The 24824-nt window shown below is 35.3% G+C and overlaps 5 protein-coding genes and 1 non-coding gene across 8 annotated transcripts; 4 read left to right on the forward strand and 2 right to left on the reverse strand.

Moving 5' to 3' along the window:
- The first annotated feature begins 227 nt into the window (after positions 1-227).
- LOC107632074 (uncharacterized) lies at positions 228-4022 on the forward strand. The gene is made up of 6 exons (XM_016335710.3): positions 228-1018; positions 1299-1513; positions 2369-2654; positions 2751-2836; positions 2934-3025; positions 3223-4022. The coding sequence occupies exons 1-6, from the start codon at positions 713-715 to the stop codon at positions 3477-3479; spliced, it is 1242 nt and encodes a 413-aa protein (XP_016191196.2). The 5' UTR covers positions 228-712; the 3' UTR covers positions 3480-4022.
- Positions 4023-4156: 134 nt separating this feature from the next.
- Positions 4157-9257, forward strand: LOC107632072 (kinesin-like protein NACK1). Its single transcript, XM_016335708.3, has 14 exons — positions 4157-4755; positions 4886-5126; positions 5248-5337; positions 5440-5540; positions 5707-5823; positions 5974-6055; positions 6147-6214; positions 6325-6384; positions 6467-6591; positions 6702-6900; positions 7000-7110; positions 7211-8242; positions 8349-8668; positions 8779-9257. Exons 2-14 carry the CDS (start codon positions 4889-4891, stop codon positions 9104-9106), a joined length of 2871 nt encoding a protein of 956 aa, XP_016191194.1. The 5' UTR covers positions 4157-4755; positions 4886-4888; the 3' UTR covers positions 9107-9257.
- CYP77A5P (cytochrome P450, family 77, subfamily A, polypeptide 5) lies at positions 9221-12143 on the reverse strand. Its single transcript, XM_016335709.3, has 6 exons — positions 11306-12143; positions 10657-10767; positions 10358-10574; positions 9850-10183; positions 9677-9738; positions 9221-9556 (listed from the first exon to the last, which is right to left on the reverse strand). Exons 1-6 carry the CDS (start codon positions 11837-11839, stop codon positions 9483-9485), a joined length of 1332 nt encoding a protein of 443 aa, XP_016191195.1. The 5' UTR covers positions 11840-12143; the 3' UTR covers positions 9221-9482.
- Positions 12144-17947: 5804 nt separating this feature from the next.
- LOC107632070 (reticulon-like protein B9) lies at positions 17948-20092 on the forward strand. The gene is made up of 5 exons (XM_016335707.3): positions 17948-18082; positions 18310-18490; positions 19344-19485; positions 19572-19641; positions 19741-20092. The coding sequence occupies exons 1-5, from the start codon at positions 17977-17979 to the stop codon at positions 19908-19910; spliced, it is 669 nt and encodes a 222-aa protein (XP_016191193.1). The 5' UTR covers positions 17948-17976; the 3' UTR covers positions 19911-20092.
- A 985-nt stretch (positions 20093-21077) lies between these two features.
- On the forward strand, positions 21078-21158 carry TRNAL-CAG (transfer RNA leucine (anticodon CAG)). The gene has a single exon. It is a non-coding gene; the product is annotated as a tRNA-Leu (tRNA).
- Positions 21159-22204: 1046 nt separating this feature from the next.
- Positions 22205-24569, reverse strand: LOC107632069 (uncharacterized). Of its 3 annotated transcripts, none has more exons than XM_088508168.1 (5): positions 24208-24497; positions 23726-24121; positions 22970-23384; positions 22668-22882; positions 22205-22566 (listed from the first exon to the last, which is right to left on the reverse strand). In XM_088508168.1, exons 1-4 carry the CDS (start codon positions 24419-24421, stop codon positions 22678-22680), a joined length of 1230 nt encoding a protein of 409 aa, XP_088364294.1. In that variant the 5' UTR covers positions 24422-24497; the 3' UTR covers positions 22205-22566; positions 22668-22677. The 3 variants fall into 3 exon arrangements, with proteins under 3 accessions (XP_088364294.1, XP_016191192.1, XP_016191191.1); XM_016335706.3 differs by having other exon boundaries at positions 22661-22882; XM_016335705.3 differs by having other exon boundaries at positions 22205-22882; positions 24208-24569.
- Positions 24570-24824: the final 255 nt, after the last annotated feature.

The raw sequence follows: 24824 nt of genomic DNA on the forward strand, positions 1-24824 counted from the left end.
CTTGTTTACAGTATAAACGATGTAATTAAAAAATTTAAATCGATAATTAATTTTAAAATTATTTATTTCGATAATTATTATATTTATTTTATTTATTAAAATAAAAAATTCTGTGATCCTCGTATAAAAAAAATTAGCGTCAAAACGTATTTGTCATTTTTCTTTTATTTTAAATTACAAAAAAAAAGAAGAAAGGAAACGGGAAACTATATTGTGCGTGAGGGAGCGCGGTACTTAGCGTGCACTTTTGGGACGTTTTGGGTGTGTAAGAAGAGTGTTGTGGTTGAAGCTTGTCTTCTTCGTCTTCCTCTTCCTCTTCCTCTTGCGTTTCTGTTCTTTTCTTCACGGTTCCTCTCTTTGCTTCCACGCATTCCAATCTTCTCTCTCTCTCTCTCTCTCTCTCTCTCTCTTCGTCGCTTCCCAATTGCTGATTCCGATTTCTTAGACCTCTTTTCATTTTTTAATCTCTGTTTGGTTCGTCACAAATTCATACATCCCTTATTCACTCCCACCGACAATAGTTTCATTTTTCCCTCCTTTCTTTAATTGGAACCGTTTGTTTCGAGAATCAAGAGTGTGGGAAAAAAAAAAAGAAGAGAAGATTTTGGAATTCGGTCCTTGTTTCTTTTCCATCTGATACTTTCCTCCGTTTTCTCTCTGACCAAAACGGAGGAGTATATAGTACTTTCTTGAAAAATTAAGGATTCGGAAAATGCTGGGAACTGCACTGCAATTTAGGGGTGTTCGCGGTGAGGATCGGTTCTACATTCCGGTGAAGGCAAGGAAGAATCAGAATCAGCGCAAACAGCTTCACAGACCCAAGAACGCTGCTGAACCTGAAACTACTGATTCAGCTCCGAAGACTAAGCTTCTAGATTCCGAGAATAACAATTCCAATGATGAATCTTTGTGTTCTTTGTCAAAGCCATCTCCTTGTGAATCTGTAGAAACTGCTAGTAACATTGATAGGTTCTTGGAGTCCACAACTCCATTAGTCCCCGCACAGTATTTCTCAAAGGTTGATGATTCCTATTCACTATTCACTATTCACTATTCACCTCCTTTTGGTTTATGCCATGATCTTGCTTCTTGATGAGTCCTTTCATAATGCAGACAAATAAATAATATGTAGGTTATCTTTTTTCACATTAGCTCTTTTGGGTTAAGGTACTTAAAGTAGTTTATGATTTGAGCTAGTGTAGGCTACCATGTTTTTGACACTTGTAATTTTGTTAATATAGTCTATATGATTTAGCTTCTGATTGCATTTGTTTCTTTTATTCTGTTTGTGGGTGTAGACAACAATGAGAGGTTGGAAAACTTGTGATGTTGAGTATCAGTCTTATTTCACGCTTGATGATCTGTGGGAGTCATTCAAGGAGTGGAGCGCGTATGGTGCAGGAGTGCCCTTGCTTCTTGATCAGAATGAATCTGTTGTACAATATTATGTACCTTATTTGTCAGCCATCCAACTGTATGGTCAATCTTCTCAGAAGTCAAGTGCTAAGCCAAGGTATTGGCATTTTTTAGTGTCATTCTTCAATATGTGCTGACAATAGGTAACTATGATCACTCGAAATGAGGTTAAGTTTTTGATATGTGCAGCATCTCTTTTATTACCAGTATTATTCTATACGCTTTTAGGGTTTTACTTAGTCTCTTGTGTTTTGCAAAATAACCGTGTGAAACATTCAAATTTGTTATTTCACAACTCTTCATCTTGCCTGATTTTGTAACTCCTGCATCTTTTGGCTTCACTTCTCATCCTCTTTTTTTTGGGACTAAAGTTCTTGGTAAGATAGTGTGTTAATGATTCACTCGTCACTCAAGTTTGGTTCTGTAATTGGTTTTATTCTAACTGTTTAATGTTTATATATGATTTGTTGAAACGAGATTGGTGATCAGAAAGAGTGAATAAATTGTCTGTGGAGTTTGAGGTAATTTGGAGATACAGTGTGAATTGTTGAGAGGACTCTCCTTATATTTGATATGGTGTTTATATGATCAATATATAACTTAATTCCTTATAGACTGTACCGTGCAGGAATGAATCTCTTTTGTGCTTCTGGAAAGAAGTTATAACAGGAGAAATAGAATTAGATCGAGAAGAGCACAACTGAGTGATGTGTCTAGATGTGTGCCTTGTTTGATACCTTGTCAATTTTTACTTCTGCTCCTTCTTCTTCTCTCCCTCATCAAGCAAAGTTAAAATTGTTGGATCTTTTGGGCTTACTTTCAGTCTCTCTGTGGCTAATGATTCCTAATTAGAGTAAACATGAATTATGAATTTACTTTTTCTTTTGCAACTGTAGCTTGTACAATTATATTCTTTAGTGCATAATAAAATTTGATTTTCTTGCTTCATTAGGTACACCAGTGAAGACAGTGATGGTGATTATTACAGAGATTCATGTAGCGATGAAAGCAGTGATTATGAATATGGGAAAAGGACTGATCAGTTTATAGGACAGAGTAGTCAATATCTTACAGGTGATGTTTCTTTAGGAATGAGCAGGCTTTCTGTACATGATAAGCCCAATACAATACAAGAAGGCTTTTCCAGTGATGACAGTGAAACTGGAAATCCTCAGGATCTAGTTTTTGAGTATTTTGAACCAGATCCTCCTTATAGCCGTGAACCATTGGCTGACAAGGCATGTACCTTATATCGATCTTTATTACCTTGTGGCTTGTTTGGCCTAAATCTAAATTGCTTTTCTTATGACTTGTACTTCATAATATTGGGACAGGTACTATATCTTGCACGCCACTATCCTGGCCTAAAGTCATTAAGAAGTTGTGATTTATTGCCAGCTAGTTGGATGTCTGTGGCATGGTGATCAACTGCTTCATTTCTTTCCCGTTTTTGTATTTTGGATAGGTGTGGCTTTTGTACTAAACTAGTGAATTAACAATTTTTTGTCATATTCTAGGTATCCTATATATCGAATACCCACAGGTCCAACATTAAAAGATTTAGATGCCTGCTTTCTTACATACCATACACTACATACACCCTCAACAGGTAGTTATGGAACTTCAAGCCTATGTTTGAATTGCTATGGCTTCTTAGTTCTTACACCCTAAGTCATTCTAATACAGCAATACCATTATCACAGCTATTTGCAAAACTAATGTTATGCTTTAAATATGTGAAATATGTTTCTGTTTCATGCAACATTGATTATTTATTTTCATCTTTTTTTCAATTTCATTTTTTAGGTGGTGGTCGTACTCCGGCTCCCGTATTGGTTTATCCCAATGAGATGGATGGCATACCAAAGATTTCATTGTCCACTTTTGCAATGGCCTCCTATAAGTTAAAGGGATCCATGTGGATGAAAAAAGGAGTTGGTGAGGGTCAACTGGTGAATTCCCTCTTTCAGGCTGCAGATAACTGGTTAAGGCTTCTTCAGGTGAACCACCCAGATTATCAGTTCTTTAAATCATGGCGCCGCACCACAGGTGAAGTAAATTAGACGACACGTCATTCAATTCTCTCTGCTACGGCCAAAAGCTCAAATCTCTGTGTTGATTGCTTGGTGTGAAGTTGATAAAAAGTCTATCCATCGATGGAGATTGTGGTAACTTGCCTAAGCAGTAGAAAAGATGATGCTGAAGTGGAATGTTGGTTTATACGGAGGATGGAGAAAAAGAAAACTCTATCATATAAGTGGAAGGCCTTAGTGAAAAAGGTGAAAATCTAATAAAGAAAAAATGGCTAGAGGAAATTGATTAACAGGGAGCATCTCCGGGATCATGCCACCATTTGAATAATGGTTAAATATTTACAAATAGTAGTAGTGATTTCGAAGAAAATGGGTGTTTGGTGTATAACAATAAGAAGGCGCAAATTTGGTACTACTGTATGATAGCACTAATGACTAAACTATGAATTATAATGCTAGTGCTGCATCCTTGACTCTTTAGATGCTGGTCGGTTTGGGATATGAATGTTGTCAAGAATTCTGTGGGTGTGTGTGGAATATTATTACAAGACAACTTATGATTGATGTTGAAAAGCGGTCACTGCTTGTGATTCTCTGCCATACGTTTGTTTGGTTACAAACTGAATATCGCGCACAATAATGTGAACCTAATGTATACAACGTCTTCAGTATTGAAAGCTTGTTACAAACAAGTTCTTCCTTCTTTCGTGGTGGAGAAATTTCAAAACTCTTGAACATGAGTTGCATGAGCATATCATTGTGTTTTTATTTTTATTTTTCCTTTTTTAAAATTATGTTTCAATTTTATTTTTTTAATCTTTTTTCACCAAAAGTGCTTTAAAATGGGTAAAGATAAATAAAAGTTTTTAAAAATAGAAACACTAGTTACATTACATATGAAAAAGAAAAAAGAAAAAAAAATCATTAGATCTAGATATTCAAACCCCGTGGGCCGCCTTATTTCCAATTTTGCATGGATAGCCCCAAAATTAATTGCACTATAATATGCTAATATTCCTTTTTGCTTTTTCTCCCTTAAAAAAAATCTGTGGAAAAGTAAAAGAAAGAAAGTAGCCGTTAGGAGTCCACTGGCTCCCGTAAGAACAAGCGTTGTATTGAAGTCTGAAGAGTGAAGACACATGAAAGCAAAGGCTCATCCTTCCTTCATTTTTTTTTCTCTCTCAAACCCTAAATTCCCGTTTCTCTGTATGCAACTATCATTGTTGCAGACTTGCAGCTGCTATCTTTTCTTCTTCTTGTTCAGAATCTTACTTAAGTTCAAGTTATTGAGCTACTTATAACACAAGTGAGCTTACTATCCTCTTTCCTTATTTTGCTTCATTTCCATTCCTTCTCTTAATTTATTGCTTTTATTCAACTTCTTAATTAGTTATCATTTCGATTAATAATACCTTCTTAATCCCTTTTTTGTTTAGAAAATGACTGTTAGAACACCTGGAACACCAGCTTCAAAGATTGAAACGACACCACCATCAACCCCTGGACGGACAAGAGCAAGGGAGGATAAGATTGTAGTTACAGTGAGGCTAAGACCTCTAAACAGAAGAGAGCAATTCTCTAAAGATCAGGTCGCGTGGGATTGCGTCGATCATCACCGGATCGTGTGTAAACCACAAGTTCCTGAACATGCAACTCAACCAACCTCATTTGCTTTTGGTATCAAATCACACATTGATCCTCACTAAATTTTTCTCATTTTTCAATTATCGGATCAATTCCATGTTAGATAATGTCTTTGTATTTTAACAAGTTCTTGACTTTACTTTCACCCCTGCAGATAAAGTTTTTGGTCCTTCTTGTTTAACCGAGACAGTATACGATGAAGGAGTGAAGAATGTTGTATTGTCTGCATTGATGGGCATCAATGGTACCCATTATAGTTGTACTGCTTCTATCAATTTTCATAAATCGCTTGAAACATAGATACATGAATTATGATAGATCTTTGACTGGAACTATTTCACTGCAGCAACTGTTTTTGCCTATGGACAAACAAGCAGTGGAAAGACTTACACAATGAGAGGCATAACAGAGAAGGCGGTCAATGATATATATAACCATATAATGGATGTAAGTATTATCGAAACCTTCATGTAGCTATCAATCAATATTTGGTGCTGTAGAATTGGATTACTCTTATTTCATAGGAAGAGTATTTCTTGCTCAGTTACTCTAGTTCATGAGGTTTAGATATGACTTGGAAACAAAGCTAAACTTTTGAATCGGATGGATGCAGACCCCAGAGAGAGATTTCACTATAAAAATATCTGGACTTGAAATATACAATGAAAATGTGAGGGACTTGTTAAATTCAGAATCTGGACGCAGTCTGAAGCTTTTAGATGATCCCGAGGTAATCATAGAATGATTTTTTGAGATTTTATTTATGGAGATGGATCTGGGAGTACCTTAGGTTCAAATCATATTAGTTTGCTTTTCATGTTACAATTTATTGCCATGTTTCAGTGAAAATGCAACTTGATATTTTAATCACTTCATGTAGAAAGGTACTGTTGTTGAGAAATTGGTGGAAGAAACTGCAAATGATGACAAGCATTTAAGATATCTTATATCTATTTGTGAAGGTAATGAAACTAACTGCCTTGGCTTGCAATTGAGATGGCCTTCTTTTTCACAAGTTAATCACCTAAATTTTAATTTTATATTTTTGGGCAGCTCAAAGGCAGGTTGGTGAAACTGCTCTTAATGATAAGAGCTCAAGATCTCACCAAATAATAAGACTGGTTAGCTTTAAACATTTAGTCTTCTTTTGTTTCTTTCAAACCCTTGATGCCTCATAACAAATAATAGGGTAATGGAAGTATTTTTTTTTTCTTTTTGGTATATATTGCAGACAATTCAAAGTACACTACGTGAAAATTCAGATTGTGTGAGATCTTTTCTTGCCACACTGGTAAATCGAAATTCCAAACTTGTTTTAACTAAGCACACATTAGTTCTTTATAGGATGTAACAAACTCACTTTGTTGCTGCAGAACTTAGTTGATCTGGCTGGAAGTGAGAGGGCTGCACAGACACATGCAGATGGCACTAGGCTTAGAGAAGGCTGCCATATTAATCTTAGCCTGATGACTCTCACAACAGTGATCCGGAAACTCAGGTCAGAATAGCTGTTCACAATCTTATGAGACGGTCATTTGCGCTTATTTGTTTGTCAGGATCCATGACACGCCTGATGTGATTACTCTGACAACTAGTATTCATCCACAGTGTTGGAAAAAGAAGTGGTCATATACCTTACAGAGATTCAAAACTCACCCGTATATTGCAACACTCTCTCGGAGGGAATGCACGCACTGCCATCATATGTACTTTGAGCCCAGCACTAAGTCATCTGGAGCAGTCGCGAAATACTCTCTTATTTGCTACCCGGGCAAAGGAAGTAACAAATAATGCTCAAGTTAACATGGTAATATGAAGTTCTTGGTTTGCCTCTTTTTTCCTTTTTCCTTTTACCTTTTCCAGATACTAAATCCGTGAATCTCCTGTGTTGAAACACTCTACAAAGGTTGTTTCTGACAAGCAGCTTGTTAAACATTTGCAAAAGGAATTAGCCAGGCTTGAGGCAGAGCTTAGCACACCTGATCAGTCAAGGGAAAAGGATTTGAAAATTCAGCAGGTAAATTGGAAAAGAAAGATGATTACTATGAACAGGTATGATGACATAAGACAGGACTATGTTTACTACATTGCTGATAATATTACCTAATTATATCCAGATGGAGATGGAGATTGAACAACTGAAACTTCAAAGAGATCTTGCACAATCTCAGGTGGATGAATTAAACAAAAAACTTCAGGAGGATCATCACATCTCAAATCAAGTTGAATCACCTCAGTTATCAGTCAAGAAGTGTCTCTCGTACACTGGTTCACTATCATCACTAAAACGAGATAGAATAAGAAACACAACATTAAGGCAGTCAATGAGGCAATCATCTACTGCTCCTTTTACTCTTATGCATGAAATTCATAAACTTGAGCATCTCCAGGAGCAGCTGGGGGAAGAAGCTAATCGAGCACTGGAAGTATTACAGAAGGAAGTGGCATGTCACAGACTAGGGAACCAAAATGCAGCAGAGACAATTGCTAACCTGCAAGCTGAAATAAGGCAAATGTGTGCTGTTAGGTCTGCACCCAAGGAAGTTGAAGTTGGGAGCATGGTTTCTGTAAACAAGAGCATCAGTGCTAATCTCAAGCACGAAATTACCCGTCTTCATTCACAGGGAAGCAACATTGCAAATCTTGAGCAACAGCTAGAAAATGTTCAAAGGTCCATAGACAAGCTGGTGATGTCTCTCCCAAACAATTATCAACAACTAAACAGCGAAGCCTCGAAACAGAGAAAAGAACACAGAAGGAAAAAGTTGCCTCCTTTGGCTTCAATTAATGCTGTGAATCGGCAAAATTTTATAAGATCTCCATGCTCACCATTATCCACCCCTCACCAAGTTTTGGAATCTGATATCGAAAATAGAGCTCCGGATGATGAAGACATTGTTTCAAGTGAGAATTTGCCACCAGAATCTGAGAAGGAGGAGACTCCATCAAAGAATGAAGAAGGGGATAATGTTTCATCCCGGGACAACAATTCAGGTTATCGACGCTCTAGTTCAGTTAACATGAAGAAAATGCAGAAAATGTTTCAGAATGCTGCAGAAGAGAATGTTAGAAGTATAAGGACTTATGTTACAGAGTTGAAGGAACGTGTGGCCAAATTGCAATACCAAAAGCAGTTACTTGTTTGCCAGGTATGTTAGTATCTACTTAAAAATCATTCTGCCTTACCATGAATAGTCTACACTATTATGTCTTGCTATGCTCTTAGTTGTTCACTCACGTCATTCATCTGTACAGGTTCTTGAGCTTGAAGCAAATGAAGCAAATGGCCACAATGTAGAAAATGAAGGTCTTAGTGAACAAGAAGAATCCCAAGTTTCATGGCATATAACATTTCAGGAGCAGCAGCAGCAGATCATTGAATTATGGGATCTTTGTTTTGTTTCTGTAATTCATAGGACCCAATTTTATTTGTTATTCAAGGGAGATCCAGCTGACCAAATATACATGGAAGTTGAGCTAAGGCGTTTGACATGGTTGCAACAACATCTGGCAGAAGTTGGGAATGCAAGCCCTGCTCATGTTGGAGACGAGCGTACGATCTCTTTGTCATCAAGGTATTTTCTTTCTTTCTTTCTTTCTTTCTTTCTTTCTTTCTTTCTTTCTTATATGATATTTTATATCAATGCATCTTTCTTTTATGTTAACTATAAATTTTATGACATAGTATCAAAGCCTTGAAAAGAGAAAGGGAATTCCTTGCAAAGAGATTGGGATCACGTTTGACACTAGAGGAGAGGGATGCACTGTACATGAAATGGGATGTTCCAGTTGTTGGGAAGCAGAAGAGGATGCAGTTTGTGAGCAAGCTCTGGACAGAACCCCATAATCCAAAGCATGTAAAGGAGAGTGCTGAAATAGTTGCAAAACTTGTCGGGTTTTGTGAAGGAGGCAACATATCAAGGGAGATGTTTGAGCTCAATTTTGTGCTTCCATCTGACAAGAGACCCTGGTTAATGGACTGGAGTCCTATAACAAATTTACTAAATTTGTAAGACATCATGACTAATATAAGTACCATCTAAATGTTGTATATGGAAATTAATTTTTGTTTTAAGCTGATTTTTTATGTAAGTAGCATTCAAACTGTTTTGGACAACGCTTCCCAGTTCCATACAATAAAAAACACCTTTCTTTTCTTACTTATTCACATAGTACTTTAGCCACATTTTTGTCTAATTAAAGCAATCTGATCATAGAGGTTCTTGGTAATAGTTCAAGAACCAACTATAGTAATGTTTTTCTTCCCAACCAATCACAAGGAATGAACAATTTGAATTCTTTTTAAGGTGTACATCATTCACAACTATCATATGTTAGCAGCCATGCTAGACTAACTATGGTTGTACTCTCCAAGAAAACCAGAATTTGCTAAGCAAGATTGTCCCAATGAAGGAATCCACCATGTCCCTTCACATTTCTGAACTTATAAGTGGCACCTGAAACTGTTCAAATAAATACCTCAATGTCATCAGATTGCAAAAGACACCAATAAAACAACTTGTTACATAAAACCTTGAATTTAAGAGCTGTATGCCTGCATGTGCATATTACAGGGAGTATACCTTCATAGCCTTCATGAACCGGATCCTCTGACAGCAAAAGTGGTGTATCCAGGTCAATGAACCTAGAAAAGAGTTTGGTTATTTAAAGCTTTAAATAAACAGAAGGAAAACAATATGAATTCGTTCTGAAAACTTAAAGTAGTGTCAAAATCTTTCAACTATAATGTACTTACCTGAAACAACCCAGGCCAGCAGCAAGGTGCCCAGCAAAACCCATTGCAAGTCTTGTCTCAACCATACCACCAATCATCAAATCTAAACCTACTTCTTTTGCCTTCTCAATGAGATTCAGAGCACCGATAACCCCAACTTTTGCCAGCTTAATGTTGATGACATCTGCGAGATTCCTTTCGGCTATTTTGTAGACATCAGCTAAACTTCTGCAGCTCTCATCAGCTGCAACAGACACTCCATATTTTTCTCTTGCTATGTTACTGACATATCCAAGGCCATCCCAATCATCTCTATGAACTGGTTGCTCAAATAGGACAGGTGTGACCCCCATTTCTGCAACAGAAAGAAAAAAGATTCTTAAATCTAAGTTCCATGTCAACTTTCTTAAAATACTGCAATTAACAGAAGTTTGCACAAGCTAAGTAAATTGGTGCATGTGTGCATTTTTGTTTCTGTATGGCAGCGGAAGTCATGGAAAAAAAAAATTCAACTAGGTGAGCTTTTAACCATTTAATTTCTCAAGAACTTCCACTGCTTCCTCAGAGTTATATCCCTCATTAGCATCTAAAATAAACTGGCATTCAGGGTGGGAAACCCTTATAGCTTGAAGCACTTCTATATCTGCATTCAGATTCTTGCCAACTTTCAGCTTTAAAGTCTTAAACCCTTCTTTGTAGTATTTAGAAGCTAATTTAGCTGCTTCAGTTGGAGAAACAATTGGGATCTGTAGATATGAGTTAGTTTAGATTTCTTTATATGCAAGTATTTCCATTAAAATCTTATCTTTATGATCAATGACAACTTACCGTTATATCAGTGGTTATGGTATTTGAGGCTCCACCAAAAAGCCTCCATAATGGCACACGAATACTATTTGCAACAGCATCAATTATTGCCATCTCCACCCCAGCCCTAACCTTTAACATTACATAAATCCCAACTGAATGAAAATAGCTTTATTGCTATAGTAGTATTAAGAGGAAATTATGGAGTATGAAGGAAAAAGGTTGAATTATCCTTAAGAAAGCACCAGGACAAGATTCATTTTCCTTTGTACATTTTGATATTGATTCCTGTGCAGGAAAAGCTAGCAACTTTCAAACAATCTAAGCTACCTTGAAACAACACATTTTCTCAAAAGCAACCAAAGACAAGAATCAAAGCAGAAATTTTAGGCGCAAAAAGCAGGGCATAATGGCAAAAGTCAACCAAATAAATACAACAAAATACAATGCCTAATTGAAGACTAAAACTTTCTCAAATTTTACAAGTCTCGTTTCATTTCCTTAATTACCAATAATAAGAAGGATCGTAGTTAATTCAAAGCCATATGAATTCATGTAGCAAAGGGGCATGCAAAACGTCCCTTTCAAAAGTACAAAAGGAAAACATTAGAATGAGTAGAAAAAATTAATATGATGATGAAGATGATGAGTTTAACTGAATGTCACTCACAGAAGCAAATTCATGGCCAGGAAGAATAGCAGCAATCTCCTCCAACATGGAACCCAGTGTCAGTGAAGGACATCTCCTGAGAAAGGCACATGCCTCAGAAGCCTTGGCCATGGCAGTTTTCTGGTCCTCAGCAGTAACAAAAGGCAGAATTGGTGCCTCACCCCAACCCACAGAGCCATTGCCGAGCTCAATTCTAATGGCCACGTTCTCTACCATCTCCAACCTTGATGATGCAATGGTAAAAGGTGCAATCAAGGGCACGTTCAGTGGCCTGTTCTCTGCTCTGTGCACATCAACAGTGAAAGTTTCCATCAAATTCTTGAAGCCAAAGGTGATGGGCGCTGCTGCTGTTGCAGGTGCAGAAGAAGAAACCATGATTTTGGAGAATAAAGCACGGGACTTTTTGGCAAAGGAAGTTGGAAAATTGATGGAATTGGAGTTGTTGGAATTGTTGGCGAAAAGGGTAGGAGAGGGTGTGATGAAAGTGTGGGATTTTGAGTATTTGGGATGGAACCGCAAATTAGGTGAGTCCATTTGATGAAGTGTGTGTTATGTTATGTTATGTATTGCAGATGTTGAGCTTAGAGTGTTTGAGAGATGAGAGTGTGAATGAATCAGAGGAGAATTCTATACATAAGAAGATGCCAATGATGATTATTTGTAATTGTGTCCGTCCTATGATATTGTTTACTCTCTTTCACTTTGTCTCAAGTGTGTACTATGTACTATATATTATAGAAAATATCATTCATGCATATCACATGGGGACTGTGGAGATAATAATATATCATACAGGTTTTATCTATGCAGATAAAATTGTAACTAAATCTACATTGTTGATTGTAAAAAGGGATATCAATGCCCTTATTATACCAAAAAGATTCCCGGTGTTAATTGTTAATTAAGTGTAGTCTACTTACCCAAACTTTGTCCACTTGCTTCTTGTTGGATCTATAATTATTCTTTTGTAAAAGCACTTGTCACTTTCACCAAAACTCAAATAATTAGTGAATATTACAATGATGACATTAACTTCGAATTATTTCCTTTGCAATTATATATTGGTTTAAAATTGACTAAGCAGTACGAAACACGAATGATAATAATTCACTGAGTATCATATTTCCAATAATCTGCCTCTTTGCACTGCCAAAGGACAGGACCAAGGGTCAGGGAGTGTCCATGAAATACAACGTTGGTGTTGCCCTCTTAACCAATTTTATCGTCCATATACATTCTCATATGGATTATCTCCACAGTCCAAATGATACCATGATTAAAACGTAGGGTTCACATCAATATCTTGTACAACATAAAGGTATATAAGCTTTACTCACATTAATCTCTGATATCTGTGATACAGTCCAAAAATGAATATAATTTCTCTAAAATCATTTATCAATAGTAAACAATTTGTAGGTAAGAAGCAATAACTCAAATGGCATAGTCTCCCCATACTCAATTAAGAGGTTGCGGATTTGAGTCTCCATATTTTCAGTAAAAAAAAATAGTAAACAATTTGTATATTTTACAAATATTTTGATTAGAGAGCTAACTCTTTTCAATTTAATTTTTTAAAAAATAACTTATATTGACTAATAAAAAACCGGTTTTTTCTTATTACTCTTTTCAAATTGAAGGGCCCATTTCCGAATCATGTTGGATGGAAAGCAAACCCAATCCTCTTAAGAGAGAATGCCAATTTGATAAAATGCACCTGATAGAGTTATTGTGTTTAATTTAATCTATCTATTTATGTAAAATTGATATTCATATTTGTTTGCAGAAAAAGTCTAAGAAATTAAATCTATACGTAACTAAGTAGTTAATTTTTAAAAAAATCCTAATTTTAAAATTTCAAAAATTAATTTAAACATGAGCCCTTGTACTTTCTTTCACCTCTCTTTTCCTCTTTTTCTGTGTTTTTTCCTCTGCACCGTCTCTCCTTCTGCGTCTCTCCCTCTACGTGTTTTTTTTTCAGATCGTCTTTAAAAGTTGTACAATAATTTTAAATATTTTTTTTAATTACGTTTTCGAAGGTTTCTTTTTGTTAGGTTTTGGATATTCTTTTTATAATGATTTAGGTGTTTCTTTTCTTTTAATTTTAGATATTTTTTTTCAATTTATTTTAAATTTTTTTTGTTTGTGTACATCCCAGTTGGTTATTTAATATGATTATTTTTTGCAATTAAAAAATGACATTTCTTCTGCTTATTCTATTACTATGGGTGGCAATGGGTAGGGTATGGTAGGGTTTGGATCCAACTCTAATTCTACTGAGAGGTTGAGATTTTTATATAAACTCAACTCTATTCTAATCGCAGGTTGAGAATATCCCAACTCTAACCATACCAATTTTTAATTCGCGAGTATCCGACTCTACTTGCGGATTGTAAACCCCGCATAATTAACGAATAATTAGCCAATAAATTAATTATTAATAAAAAATAGAAAATAGAATTTTATAAATTAATGAGGTAGAATTAATTAAAACATGAATTTTGACACTATTTTTAAAGGTTTTGTCTCAAAATTGGGCCGAACAGGCCGAACCAGGCCCAAAGGCCCAACCAATCCACTTAACCATATGAGCTTCAGCTCATTCTCATTGCTGTTTCACATTAGAAAACATAAGGGAAGAGAAGAAAATTCCCAAACCCTAACCCTTCACTCAAATCCATATATCTCTCAATCTAGAACTCCGATCGCTGCACCGTTTGCGGTCACGCGTCCACGCATCGAGCTCTACAAAATTCAGTAATCAATTCGGTAAGGATGTCACATTTTCAATTTCAATTCTCTTTTTTCTAATTTTGAAAAAAAAATCCTATGTTATAGGTGTTGAGATTTTTTATTCTTTGATGTTTTAGGGTCCAATTAGTTTAAGGAATTAGCAAGTTTTTGTTGAATTGAGGCACAGGTAAGGGAAAAATCCTCAAACCCTAGTGAATTCTTTGATTAATTATGGTTGAGCATTAAGCTTGTGTATATGAATGTGGTAATATATATTAGGTTGTGTATATGTGAATTTGAAACACAATTGAGGAGATTGGAAGCTTGGTTGAGCTTTGGGTGCTGAAATTCGGTGGTGGAGGCTTGTCATTTTGCTAATTTGGGTTATCTTTGGCGTAGGAAAAAATCGGTCAAGAAATGGTTTTGGTTTCTCGTATATAATATTAATGTGTCGTGAAAACTTAGGCTAGACGACTTAGGATAAGATAAATTGTGTGTTTGATGCCTATTTAGTGATTTTAGTTGATGTACTATGGGTTGGATTGACGTGGATATTTGGTATGTTGGTGAAAAGTATGACTGTGGTGTATGGTTGATGAGGGGATGACTTTAATGAACTATAATGATACATTGATGATTGATGTTGTAGTGAGATTAATGAACATGAATTATTATTGTTGGTATATTGAGGAATAATGTGTATTGAATGTAATTGTTGGAGTTGGACTTGATGATTTTGTGGAATGGGACGTCATGATATGAAAATGAATTGTTGAGGTGTGGTTTGGTATGTGTTAGTGCTGTGTATAGTTGTGAAAGATTGGTAGGAAATTGTGATTTGGTGGAAGTAAACGAAGTTTGAGATTTGTTGAGAAAAATTGATTTTTGATCGAACTTCGATGAGCCATAACTTGACTTTCGGACCCCCTAACCTTTTCAAATGTATTTCATATGAAAGTTGGATCCGTAAAGTTTACGCCGTTCGAAAAACGGACTAAAAATAATTTCTAACAGAAAAGTTATGCGCGTCGGAAGTTTGGTGTGTAAAGGTGGATTCTGCAACATTTAACAATTTTTAGTCATTCTGCAGAACTCGCATACGCGAGCACACATGCGACGCGGACATTCCATTCGGGTTTAGGTAAAAGTTAGACACCAAACAAAAGGCACCATAGAATTGGCCAAAAACTTAAGCCACCCACACACGCATATACGCACGCACTCTAGATTGATAGAACTATATTTTATTATACTACAAAATTTAGAGTAAAACCCTACCCCTCCCCTAACTATTTACACATATGACAATCCGGCCCCTCATAAAATTAAAATGTCGTTGCAACTCCTAACCAATTGATCTATTAGATGATTTGCTCTCTCTGTTATTCTGTGAATTCTTAATAGAAAAATATTGCATGTATCGTTTATTGTCAAGGTGTCAAAGAACAAATTGGATGGGACAATTTAACCCCCTGTCGCATCATCAAAATGCATGCGTTTTGGGGAGAGAACATTTACTACATCATCTTTTCCCATTTTGAGCATAGCTTTTAAATCCTCACTTTCTCCCACCTTAAGAAAGAATCATGAGCTCAAAGCAATCTTTAGCTACGAATCACCGTTCATGGAGGTATTTTATTCTCTTTGAATTTGGAACAAAACAAAACTCGAATATATTTTTCTTTAGTTGTAGTTATTTTAAGATAGGCTTCTATTTTTTTTTCTTTTGTATTATAAATTCTTTAGTTCTCTAATTGTGGAAGAGTAAAACTAACAAGGGGCTAATTGTAGACATATAAACCTCTATCCATCTATTCAGGAGACTCATAAATCTCTAACAATTTACTAGTGAGACAATTCTACCAAGATATATAAGGCAATGACTATATCCACTAATCATATAATTCAAAGCATTATTTTGGAGACATGATACATGCTGTTGTTTTGCTTATTAGTTGGCATTTGTACCCAGACCTTTAAGCATCTTCACTAAATATTTGAAGTTAACAAAATTTAAGTGTGGTTTGTTTATGGTTTTTCGTGATTGTGAGTGACAATAGAGGAGAGAAATGAGAAAGTTTCTGCGTAGAAGGGAGGTTAACATTCACAAGTTGAAACATACAGTTTTATCTTTGTCGCAAAACACATGCATTTTGATGAGTGTATAGGGAGCAATATGTCCTATCAAATGGTAGAGGGCGGATTGTCATATATGTAAATAGTCAGAAGTCGGAGGTGAAATTTTACTCTCAAATTAATTTATTATGATATAACTCTTTATTTTAAGAGTTGAAAATACTACTTAAGCAAATACTTCAATATATATAAAGTATAAATTGATCTAATTAGTTTTCATTATATATTACTAATGTAATATATTATAAAATTTATTATATCTGTTTTAATAGCTACATAAATTATTTTATAACTAATTATAAAACTCAAAATTCCTCTATTATAATTTTAGATATAAAAAAATTTTATACAAAAAATTTATAACATTAGTTTTTCACACATTGTACGGATCTAAATCTAGTTTATTTGTAATATTTAGAAAATTATTTGCAAAATGCATACAAAAGACTAAAGAGGATAATTCCAATTTTCTAAGAAATTTTTTTTTTTACATCATCCACCAAAAAAAAATTAGCTTAACTAAAATTATCAAATTTGAATGACATAACAATTTTATTTATGTAAAATCTGATATCTAAAATTATTTATTGCTTTTATCTCTATTTTTGGTGAATTTTATATAGCCAATATTGATTTTATGAGGATGAAAATATGATATATTTTTTTAGAAATATTATTTCAAAATAGCATTTTAAAGCCCAAAATAATAGTTTTATTCTTCTTACTTTTTCTAAAATAATTATTCTAATAAATAATAATGATGATAAATTTATGTACAACAGATATATAATTCACTTATTTTTTATTAGTTTTTTATCTTTACATTTAAATAATTAAAATTAAGACTCTATACTATACACATATATTTTAAGATTTTAACCAAGTCCCGGTAAATGTTTTAAGATTCTATATTACATTAGTAATGGAATGTCTTTAGAAGTTAGAATATTCATTGATTTAGTTGATTCACAAGAAGTATTCATAAGCTGAGCCAACAAACACAACACCTGTCTCTCTTATCTTTCTTCTCTTCACACTTTCTAAACAAACTGGATTCATATACCCTGATCAATAATAAAAAAAAAACGAAATACTGTAAAAAGAAAAAGAGTGATGGTTAGTAACATAGGATAAATAAATTAAACTTATTTAAATAATTCTTGTTTACATAATCGCTTTTTAGAATAATCGATTATATGTGACAATCAATCATTATATTTGGAATGTATGAAAAAAAAGAAATTATTTTTAAATGATATAATTACAAAAATATGTATAAAATATTTATTTATATTATTTGATATTTGATAATTGTGATTAACTTGGTAAAAAAATTATTATAATTCAAAAACAATATTTTTGCTTATAAGTTGTTTTTTGAGCAAAACAACAACAACAACAACAACAAAGCCTTGTCTCACTAAGTGGAGTCGGCTACATGAATCAAACGATGCTATTGTGCTCTGTCTTTTTCTTTTCCTGTTTTCCAAACATGCTCTTATCCAATCATTTTTCATATATTTTTTTAAAAAATTAATTAAATAGCATTGGATTGTAATAAACTAATAATATATATACAGTAGCATATACTTGGCATGGATTACATGACAAATCCATAAGAATTGCATGCCAAAGTAGTAGTCTCATCTAAGATTCAAGGTATCCAAGTTTAACCTCAAACCTAATTCATACCTTCCTTCAATAACGAGAATAGAATAATTACTTACTAATGTGCATGCCAGAATAGTATAAAATAACAATGGCAGCACAATAGAGCAATATCTTCTTTCTAACAAGCAAATATGGCGCACAATACATCCTCTGATTCTGATAATGAAATTATCACAACACAGTCAAAGATCTTTCCCCATGGAAAATCAATACATGAAGTTCTTGGAGGAGGAAAAGGTACTTGTTACTTTTGATTCATGTTGGAGAATATAATAATAAGAAACAAAAGGAAAGGGATAAAAAAGTACACGCTTCATAATTGATAATAAAATATTACAAAGCCATGTGTGTTTTACTGTTTTCACCTGTGTCATGTGAGATGCAAAAGTAATTAATCTTTTTTTTTCTAATTATTTCTTGTAGTTGAATGAATTGATTATATTATTTGGTTGCTGAATTTTCAGTGGCAGATGTGTTATTATGGAAAGATAGAAATGTATCAGCTGCAATTTTGGTTGGGATTACAGCTATTTGGTTTCTGTTTGAGGTTGTTGAGTACAATTTCGTGACACTTATTTCTCACATTTCCATCACCACAATGCTAGTACTCTACATATGGTCCACGGTTGCTGATATCTTTAAATGGTAACCATTTTGACTTGAGTCATAGTATATATCAGACTAAATTCTTATAGTGGTCTCTGAGATTCACAACTTTCACTATTTTAGTCTTTCATATTCAAAATTTGCTATACTGATGATTCCGAGATCCAGCTTCAGGCATCAATATCAATTCTTAGACTCTTTTCGACGTTGAATCAATAAACAAAATGCTGAGCTAGTTTTGACTTGCCACACTAGACACATGACTAAATGACATTTTTCGTTATAGTTCTTAACTAAGGCAAAAGCAAAGTTGTTTTGGAGAATGGAGATATAATGATTTGCACATTATATAAACTCTTTTTTCTCTTTTCGTTTTTGCCTTGTTTAAGTGACAAAATAAAATGATGCTAATGTCGAACGTGGCAAGTCAGAGCCAACTTATCACTTAGTTCGTTGATTCAGTACTAAAAAAAATTCAGAAACCAATATAGTTCTAAAAATGAATTTCAGAGACCAGTATAAATAATTTTAAATCTAAAGAACTAAGATAATGAAAACTGTAAATTTGAGGACTACTTTATTACTCAACAATAAATTGATCTTCATTAATTTCACTAGTTATAGTTATAGAGCATTACTTTTATATAATGTCTCCAAATAATTTAAAAATTAATATGTTAAAAGAAGAATGCTAGGGTAAGCAATTTTTGTGATTTGTAGCTATCAAATAGCTATCAAGATAGTTTTAATGATGTAAGATTGGTGTGAGATTTCATCCAATGGCTCACTTTTCTTTGCTGGTTACATGCTGGCCAGAATTTAACAAAGTTGCTGGTCCCCTAGACTTTTCCATGTTAAAAAACTGATATATCTGGCACGTGGTGATACACAGGAACGGTCCCAAGATTCCGGAAACTATTTTGAAAGATTCTTTCTTTGAAGATCTAGCTTTCAATTTGCAGAGAAGATTTTACCAGCTATTACAAGTGCTCTTCCACATTTCATGTGGAACAGACCTACCACGATTTCTTCTAGTATGCTAATAATGATTATCCTTTTATGCACTTGAATTCTTAACCAAAACCAAATTAAATATCTAACTTGTAAATAAAATTTTCAGATTATCATCTCCCTCTATATATTATCAGAAATTGGAAACTACTTCAGCTTTATCAATCTGCTATACATTGGTTAGAACTCAACTCCTACACTTGGTTTCTTTGTCAAGATATTTGATACTGCAGAATAAGTGCATTAATTTTTGTCTTTTCATGTTTATGATTCACAAGGTTCTATCTGCATCCAAACACTGCCAATTGTATATGATAGATATGAGGAAGAAATTAGGAATTTGGCTGAACATATCATGATAGATATTAGGAGGAAATATAGAAGGTTTCAGAAGACATATCTGAACAAAATTCCCAGAGGACCGGTCAAGGAAAAGAAGATCAAATAAAATTACAATCCGACCATACTTTATAAACTGGATCAAAAAATGTCATCATCATTCTCATGTATAGTGTTGTTATGTATCCATATATGTATATAGAAATTCCCTTAAGAATAATGTAAGGGACTAGGATCACAACACTGTCGCAGTTTCCAAGATCAACTAACAATAACCATATTTAGTCCTCATTTATTTAAGTCTCCAGTTAAAGTGAAAAACATTGAACTAGTTGCCGCTTCCCAAGTATAAAAATAAATGTCTTTATTCGTTAAGCTTATTTATGAGAGTGGCAATTAAAACATGTGTGCCAATTTTAAACTCTAGTTGGAATTAAAGTACTAACCATTTAGACTCGCATCACATGATTTGTGTGTGAAAAACTGCAAGCCATACTAATTAGTTTCCACTACCATAATTTTTAATTTCATGACGAGAACAATGGAGCACTAAGGTCCAGTAATCACATTTATACTTTTTCTAGAGCAAAACTCCTTCAATTATTATGCTTTTTTTTTTTTTGGTTTTCCACGGTATCCCCCAACTCGACAGGCTAAGGACTAATCCGTCGCGGTACTGAGCTCCATTTAAGGGTTTGCCGCTGGCCAATGAGTTGCTGCATGCACAAGGCGGGATTCGAACCCCCGACACTTGCTTAAGCAGACTAGTGAGCTAACCACTAGACCAACTCAACTTGGTTTTACTTTGTATGGAGACTCGAACCCGCAACCTCTTAATTGAGTATGGGGAGACTATCTTATTTGAGTTATTGCTTATGCTAATCAACTGTATAATAGAGACACGTTTTAGGCCCAACTTTTGTACCAATATTGAAAGGTGTTAACTGTTACGTGTCAGTGCAATGCATCAAACCTATAAAAGTCAAGCTAACAATGTGCTTTGTTTTTTTCCTTCTTTTGTCCAAAGTAGTTATCTGACTATATATAAATGCTGAGTTAAATTAATATCAATTTTTTGGGGTTGGGGGGTTTCCAAGAAATGAAGAAATTAATCTTGGTGTATACTGCTGATACCACCGTGTAGGGAAATATGAAGAACTTTTGGCATTTATGGTCCAAACACCCATTCCAAGTTATGATAACAGTTAACCGAAGAGGGAAAAAAAATATATAAAAATACCGTTATTAAAAAAAAGTTGCCAGAATTATGTTGTAAGTCAAGATGGCCGAGTTGGTCTAAGGCGCCAGTTTCAGGTACTGGTCCGAAAGGGCATGGGTTCGAATCCCATTCTTGACAACGTATTTTTACTTATTTCAAAGACAGTAACAAATCCTATGAAGAACCACCACGTTTTACTTTAGAAATTTAAAGCCCACTCGGATTTGTAAGCGCGAAGATTTCCATTTTAGATATGATAATACACCATGTTTTAATATCGATACATCTAAAGCCTACGACTCTACTCTTGTTTTGGCTTCATAGTTCATAGTTCATACACAATTTGGTTTAACGTCATCAAAAATATCACCTGAATCAATGTCAAAATATAAAGAATGCTCCGGAAACATCCCATTCTATAATCCTGCTTTTGTCAGAACATACAACTATACATTGTGTATCATGTCCTCACGCGAAACAGACACAAATCACACAACATTCAACAACTAACAGAAACTCAACAAGGTTTAACCACGCATCTCCAACATGGTTGCTGAGGAGAGCGCATGCTAGAATATGAACAAAGGTTACCATTGGCAGGCTTTCCGTCATGCTTCTCAAGAAATAATGTTTCGTTTGTCTTATTTTATGCTCCCTATTTCCACATTTCACACCAGCTGCTTTTGGAAGAGTGCATTAAAAACAATTCAACATAAGAGATTAGGGACTTCGTTCAAAATGAGTCAGTGATGTTTAGGTCAATGTCGGCCATCCCAAGTAATAGACACGAACTCAAATGATTGCTCAGTTACTATGTGATCCGAAGTCATAAGCGATGGCGATATGTTTAGATATCACAGGTGCTTTTTCAAAAAATAAAATATTATTGCAATATTGAGCGCCTTGAACGGAACGGTAAAAGATTGGTCACCTGCTGCTGCTGTTTTTTATTCATTCATGATTTATTCATGTTCCCTAATCAAGGTTTGGTGCACTTGAATTCCCAGTAACTTGATCGGATCTAAACCGTAGAAAAAGGCGTTTAAAAGTAAACCAAGTCAAATTCTGTTTGCATTTAGCCTTGGTATTGACTATCCATTGCGCTTCGGCAACCACCAATCAATGTCCCAATGGCTTCTACAGAAACAAAGCTAGCACTGATAATCTTTGCCAAATTATTCTTCTTTTCGAGTAACACTTTTAGTTTAGGTATTCATTGTGCAATTCAAATAATTGAACAGCTACTAAGTAATTTTTAGTCAGTATCCAAGTGACCGTCAGTTGTATTTATTTACACAAAAACATTTTATTGGTGAAAAAGCAAACAAAACTTTGAAGCATGATAAAAATCAATTACTTAGCATACAACACCTGCTAAAGGTAACTTATCGGCGATGCCTATCTCTAAATATCAAAGATACGACTAAAGAACAGCTCACTGCACTGAATCTCCCACCGTTATGGCGTACTTGGAGAATCAAATGTTACAACCTCAGCCCACCATGCGGAAAAGGCTATTGCCGCAACTTTGGCTCACAATATAACTCTGGTGTAAAAAGGAAAGATCATAATCACAGAAGTAAGTAGAATGGGAGCAGTAACAAATTAAGGCGGGTGAAAGGTGGGTCCGAAATTCGTACATCAGACCTGAAGAACCTCAAGCAGGCACCTGATTAGATTCTTGCAATCTCTTGATCGACTTCGCTCGCAACCTCTCCATGAAAGCAGGATTGGCTTGGAGCCTTCCCTTCACGTATGAAGCCCGTGCATCATCCACCAGTTTGTTAGCTTTGCCAGCCTCCTCAATGAGATTGAGAAGAGTTCTTAAGCAGTCCTTTCTGTTTTCTTCCCGATGTTCAAACCTTCAAAATACAGAAAGGATTCCATACACAAATCACAAAATTGAACGAAATAGTCTATGAATGAAAATTATAGGTATAACACTTTACCTCTCGCTGGTAATTGTAAGCTCGTCTTTTCCTGGATGATATCGTTTCCCTACCAATTCTCTCAGCCGGCGAAACTGGTACTTTGAGAGTCCGAGCTCCTTCACAGTTACAGATAGTTTCACTTTCCTGTTCTTTGGATGCCAAGCATCACCACCAGGTGCAAAGACTACCCGTGTCTGCCACCGGAGAATTGGGCCTTCGCCAGGTGGGTCATCTAAATCCTTTTTCTTGTCTGGCACAGCTGTACCATCGAAATTTGCGGCCTCCTGTTTTTCCATTATCTTCATGTACTCCGCAACCATCTCATCCTCAAACTTCTTAAACTGTTCATAAGCTTCTTCGGGTTCCAGCTCTCCTCTCTCACACATGTCCCCAAGCTCATTAAATTTTATTTCCACCTTCTTTTTTATCTCATCTATATAAAATTTCACACCAAAACGAGAAATGAAAAAGCAGCATAATCAGCAAACATAAGCCACCCAATGTCGAATTTGAAAACTAAATTTTAACTCAAAAAATGCAAAGATAATAACAGAAAAGGCACAAGCAAGAAAATAAGAATTGGTGCCTACAGAATTATTGCCTTTCACACTGCACATTGGAGTTATTACTTATTACCAACCTATTTATAATAGCCCTGAATGTAATTAACACTGCACACTAAACTCCCTCATACTCTTAATAATTTTTAGAGCACTAGAGAGAATGAATGATGTATTAATCAGCACAATTTCTAAACAAGAATCGGCGGCATACCGGGGAGAAGTTTGTCCCAGCTGAGCATATCCTCGAGAATCTCTTCACACTCCTTGGTGTCCCTAAGGATGCCATGCTTGACCCCATCCTCAACGATCTCATCCCACTTCTTCTCGTCCATGTTGAAGAACTCATCCTTGACCATCCTCTTCATGACGATATCCCTGGCATTGTAGAGGTCATCGATCTCCTCATCAGTCTCCACTAGGTCCTCGAAATCGTCCTCGAAATCCTGGTCATCGACGTCATCGATGGGCTCCATACGAAGGCTGTCCATGAGCTCGTCGTCGGTGTCCTCGTGCTTCCCGGAGAGCTTCCGCAGCATGATTGCCTCCATGATGGACGGAAGAACCTGGTTATCGCCCTTGAAGTAACTCACCATCAACTCTTTCAGCTCTGCCAGAACCGAAAAGAATGCATAAATATACAGATTCATTTGGTGGATTTAGAGAGGGAAATGATTGAAAGGGGGCTTTGTGTACCTTTGTTGCTGACGTCCTTGATATCGAGGGCGGCGTCGTTTTTGGTTTCATTGGAGGAGTCGTTGGTGTCGGAGGAGAAGAGCCTGAGTCGGGGGCGGGTTGCGGCGGCGAAAGGAGAGGGGAGTGAGGTCGTGGAGGAAGAAGAAGGAGGAGGGGGGCGGAGGAGAAGGTTGCGAGAGAAGAGGGAAGCACTTCGGAGAAGGGTGCGTCTCATGGCGGTGTCTAGGGTTTCACTTTCACTGTCTTTTCTTCTTCTTCTTTTTATTTAATTTAATTTGTTAAGAATTCATGCGAGTATAATGTAACCATGTTTTTTATTTCAAGGAAATATTATTGCAATATTGCATAGACTTATCAAAATTTACTTTATTGTCAGTGCCTCTAATATAACTATTAACAAAGTCAAAGCGTCATCAGTTAAAACTTAAAACCATAAAATATCACGATTAAAAAAAAAAAAAGATGAATGTTGCATTATTTGATGTTTCAGTAGTCATTACAGGGCATATACCAACTAGCCAACTATATTTTGATGTTTAGTTCGACATTTTTTCAGCAGCCATTAAGGTGCACGGCACTTGTTATAAACATAAACGTATCAAGAACAAGATCATGAC

This window comes from Arachis ipaensis, chromosome B3 (genome assembly GCF_059453495.1).
Source record: "Arachis ipaensis isolate K30076 ecotype BB chromosome B3, ASM5945349v1, whole genome shotgun sequence".
NCBI lineage: Eukaryota > Viridiplantae > Streptophyta > Magnoliopsida > Fabales > Fabaceae > Arachis > Arachis ipaensis.